Source organism: Antrostomus carolinensis, unplaced genomic scaffold (assembly GCF_000700745.2).
Source record: "Antrostomus carolinensis isolate BGI_N321 unplaced genomic scaffold, ASM70074v2 scaffold11429, whole genome shotgun sequence".
Lineage (NCBI taxonomy): Eukaryota > Metazoa > Chordata > Aves > Caprimulgiformes > Caprimulgidae > Antrostomus > Antrostomus carolinensis.
This window is the reverse complement of record NW_010336492.1, coordinates 34,035-38,909: the sequence shown is the minus strand read 5'-3', so window position 1 is coordinate 38,909 and position 4,875 is coordinate 34,035. Positions and strand designations below refer to the sequence as shown.

General features: G+C 55.8%; 1 protein-coding gene across 1 annotated transcript in view; it reads right to left on the bottom strand.

Annotated features, from left to right (window-relative positions):
• Positions 1-196: 196 nt before the first annotated feature.
• Positions 197-4,875, bottom strand: part of LOC104530327 (ADP-ribosylation factor-like protein 8A) — a 5,885-nt gene continuing 1,206 nt past the window's right edge. The window contains exons 2-6 of the mRNA XM_010174881.1: positions 4,829-4,875; positions 2,780-2,873; positions 1,473-1,540; positions 380-450; positions 197-246 (exon numbers count right to left, since the gene is read on the bottom strand). Coding sequence (XP_010173183.1) covers positions 197-246; positions 380-450; positions 1,473-1,540; positions 2,780-2,873; positions 4,829-4,875 — 330 coding nt within the window. The remainder of the gene's footprint in view (positions 247-379; positions 451-1,472; positions 1,541-2,779; positions 2,874-4,828) is intronic.

Here is a 4,875-nt window from a genome sequence, read left to right as displayed (position 1 = left end):
GGAGAGGAGAGGAGAGGAGAGGAGAGTTGGACATTTTCTTTACAATAAAAACAAGGGCTCCACCTCAGTGCGAGCGGAGTCTGGGGTCCCCTAAAAATACCCATCTAGAGAGAGAGCTGGAGGGACAGAGCAGGAGAGAAGGGACATGGGCTTGTACAATGGCATCTTCCCGATCTGAGCTGCAGTCTGCGGGATCTCAGCTTCTCCTAGACTTCGAGTGCTGGATAAGCCACTGTAGGGTGATGTCTGTGAAGGCAAGGGGACACTTACAGCCTGTCCCTCTGGCTGTCACCCCCTCCTGGGCACGCTGCTCCCAATGGGCACAGGCTGTCCCCCCCCTGCCACACCCTGACCCCGCACTGGAGCAGTCGGTACTCACCAATGTTGTCCTTTTCTTTGCAGGAGATGGAGTAGCAACAAATCTCTCGGTCCTGGATGGCAGAAAGGTTCCTGCAGGAGAGTGAGCTGTGGCTGCAGACCCCCAGGGCTACATTTCGGCAGCGATGGGAGATGCCTCCAGGCAGCCTTTTGAAGGTCCCTTTGGACCCTGACTCCAAGACAGGGGACACTTTGCAGGGGCAACATCTCCCCAGGCTCCCAGGGACCTGCATGTGGGTTGGGTGAGGACACCAGCACACTGTGCCCAAGACTGATGGCCATGCACGGTCTGTGGGGGCTACAGATGGGGCAGGATGGACCCGACCCCATGGAGAGCCTGGCCACAAAATCACACAGCTTCCTCCCTAAACCTCGGTTGCACAGCACTGCGGCGAGATGGGGCAGGGAGGGTTTGGAAGCAGCACAAGGGCCACAGCACCGGAGCAGAGGAGACCTCGAGGGGTGGCCGGGGGGAGCAGAGGTGCTGCGAGTCAGTGCAGCATCCCAGTCCCCCATTTGCAGGGGAGAGAATCACCGCTGGCAGCATGGAGGTGGGCAGGAGGCAGTGCTGGATGAGGAGGCCACGGACCAGCGTGGCAAAGGGTGGAGAAATAAGGGAGAGGTACATGGGTGGCGTCACACGCCAGAGGAGGATCCGACCTCCAAGCACCAAGGGCTGCTGGGTGTGCAGCACCCACACCAGCAGCGGGACAGAGCATGAGGGTGGTGGGAGCAGCACCCAGGCGGGAGCTCAGCTCCAGCTCCAGCTCCAGAACACAGCACTGCGCCCGGACAGGCCCCAACGCCACCGTGTGGCACATGGGACCCAGCCCTGGCACTGGTGGCCACAGCTCCCAGCTCCTCCCCATCCCCACAAGCACAGAGATTTCACCTCCATGGGCTGCTTGCTGCCATGGGATGTCCCCAGCCACCCATCTCTGCCAGCCCCCCTCACCCCAGGCACGGCAATGCTGGGGCAAGGAGCACTGGCAGAGCATGGCAGGGTGACTGTGCCAGTGGGGACATGACAGTAACAGGGGGTCACACTGTGTCACAGCCCCACCGCGGCCACGTGGGGTCACTGGCACACTTACATCTTCTCAATGAGCTCCTTCTCATCCAAGGCACCGGGCAGGTCTCGCTTGTTCCCCAGGACTAGGACCTGCAGGGCGGGAGAGCGGACACTTGAAGCTCCTGCCCACCACACTGTCAGGAACCTGCTTCTGCCATCCAGAAGCACACCCTGCTTGAGATGCAAGACAGCCCTGGTCCCTTCACTAGGGTGTGCCCAGATGGAGAAAACCCCTTCAGCTGGCAATCAGAAGGCACAGCACCTTAATTAACAGCCTTAATTAGCTTGTATACAGCATCTCCTGTATACTCTAGTCCAGCAAGAAGCTGGCCTCACATCACACCCTCCCTGAAAGGCACCAGCATCTGTTGTGCCATCTAGGATGTTCTTCCAGAAGCCTCTTGCTGTCTTTGAGCAAAAAGTCAAGTGAAATGGCTAAAGTCGATGTTATGAGGGGAATGTTATCATTCTGTGATTCTGTGATTCTGTGATGAGGAAGAGATGCAGATGCTGTGCAGAACCTGCTCTCTGCAGGCAGCCAGCCCAAAAAAGCAACGGCTGTTTGCATCATCCACTGATCTCTCCTTACTTCAAGGCTTTTCATATCCACAAAGGCATCCTCAGACTATGCAAGGAAAATAATCACTCAGCAGGACTCGTTCATCCCTCTGGAGCGCACCACACGACTGTCATCTGACAAGAACAGCACTGAGGCTGCGGCCGCCTTCCCGGGGTGAGCCAGGGCCTCTGCAGCAGCAGGGTAACGCAGCATCCCCCGATTTAAATTTGGAGATTTGTTCTCAAAAAAGAGCACTCAGAAGGGCATTGTTGTTGGGAGCTTAATTTAGTGGGCAGTGAACATTTGGGATCTGTGGCAAGATCTTCAATTAGCCCCTTCAAAAGGACATAGATTTTGATGCTCCATAAGCATCTGGCCCCAGCACGCGCAGTGTGCCCCACGCTGCCGCCGCTCCTGCTGCTCAAACCACCCCACCCCCTGCCAATGTCACAGCCCAACTACGAGATGAGACCTTCATGTCCCACCATAAATAAGGTGCAAATTCATGCGACAGGACAGATCTCACATATTGGAGGGTTTTTTTGGTCTCTTCTAAAGCTCCCTTCCCTGCTGGTTGGCCCAGCCCTGGGCTAGAAGGCATCACTTCCCCAGCTCCCACAGGAGGGCAGGGGGAAAGGGGACCTTCCCAAGGAAGGGGACCCACCCCCTCAATCTGCTCTGTAGTGTGCAAGCCCCTCGCTGCAAACCCTGGCAGCCACCGGCCTGGGGATGATGAGTGGCTGGGGAATCCTATCCAGGCAAGAGCTCACCGGGATGCCCTGGAGCTGCGGCTTGTCGAGCAGGTTGTGCAGTTCATTCTTGGAGGCCTCTATCTTCTCCTGGTCGGCGGCATCCACCATGTACCTGCAAGGGAAGGGACACACCTGAGCACAAGCACTGAGATTCCCACACCCCGGTGCTCTGCTGAGTTTTGTGCCACAAACAAAGCTTGCTCACATGGCAGCTGCATCATTCCCACTGTCACCTGGGCCAGTGCGTGGAGGTGATGGATAATGGGATCCTTCCCCCAGGACCCTTCTTAAGGAAGACTGTGGGGCTGAGAGCCTCTCATGTCTCCCAGGGGATTGGGGACATCCTTGTTCCTATCCCCACAGAGTCCCACCCTGTTGACTGCAGGGACACAGCGGGCAAGGGGAGCCCAGGCACTGCCTGGGTAGAAGAAGCTGCAAAACACACATTGTCCCCAAGTGCCCAAGTACAGCTCATGTCCTTTTGGCAGCTCCTTATGAGACACCCAGAATAGAGGGCAACAAGGGGAGAAGACAAGAAGAGCTGATGATGGAGGAGAACATGAGATCCTGGCAGAGGGAAGGACCTGCTAATCTTCTCTACAGGAGCAATCTTGGGCACAGGGCACAGAGCAAAGGGCAGGTGAAGCCAGCAGTCCACGATGCTTGCTCTGAGCTGATGGGAGATTTAGGGACAGATTTGGCTCTTATGGGCAGACACCCGTCCTGCAAAGGACATAAGTGAAGCCAACACTGGGGAGAGGAACTGATCAAAGCAGCCTTTAATTTAAAGATAAAGAAGCTGGGAAAGACGGATGGTGAGAAACACCATCAAGCTTCATCAGGCCTTGTGAGGTTTATTAAAAATAAAGGCTCTTTTCGTGCCTTTAGCTACTGAAGCTCTGAACACAGGAAAATGTGTACGGCTGACCAAGAGAGAGAGCGAAAAACACGAGCCAGGCACTGCCATGAGCCATTGTCATGCTGGATGGGGCAGGAGGGCTGAAGGCAAAGGAAAAGGGACACAACGCACCTGGAGGTGAGGAAGGCAGACTGGAGCATGACCTGGATGGCCACAGGTCCGTCCGCTTCCTTTCAACCACACGGGCCACTTTGGAAAAATTATGAATTTATGAAAGGAGGCAGTAAAAGGACTGAAATAAACGGGATTTTGTCATTTTCAGCAAAGCTTGCTGTAATAAAAAGCGTCAAGTAGATGTCCTGACATGGCGACCATCAGCAAGTACAGGATCAGACACTGCTGTCCCAACAAACAGGACAAGTGGTTCCTCACTCCTCCTCACATGCCAGATCTACAAATGGAAAGGGCAATACAGAAACCCAGCTCTCCAAAATCTCAGGTCATTGTCAATGGATGAAGATCAATGAAAAATCAAATGTGATTTTCTAGTTGGGTTTAAGCAACACCGACGTGGTCTTCTGGGGTAAATTCTTGTCCTTAGGATCAAGTAGCCGGCTTCCCATGAGCATCTTGCCAGGCTCATCCCCAGCCTGGACTCCCTGGGACTGCACTTACTGCAATGTTTGCAAGCAGGGGACACGTGGGGACACTCAAGAGACTTGCTGACGGTCAGCAGTGGACACTGCAGGGAGACTTCTTCTCTCAGCACAAGATTGATATGGCAGTACATAAACACCACGACCTCGAAACGTGCTGCTGGTGGCTGCGCTTAAAACCAGGATCTTGGAAAAGGCTGAGCCACAGCAATGGCCTTTGCTCAGCCCCTGCAAGGAACAGGCAGCGCAGGGGAAGCACGGGAGCCAGGAAGGGCAAGATCCGAGGAACAGAGCTGGGCCAAGTGATGCTGGAAGGTCTGCAACGGCTGGCGGGGACCTGGCTGCCCTGGGCTCAAAGCCTGGGGGGCACCAGTCCCAGGGGGAAGCATCTCAACTCCCATCACGGCCTCTGGCAGTGAAGGCAGCACAGCTCCCTCAGCCCAGCCCTGCCCAGCACCCTTGGGTGGGGCGGTGGGACTGTGTGCCCACTCACTGGTGAGGCTCAGCATCAGTGCGTGGATGACGGGGCTCCTGGCTCCCAGGGATACTCACACGATGGCACTCACTCCGCGGCAGTACCGCTCCCACATGCTGCGAAA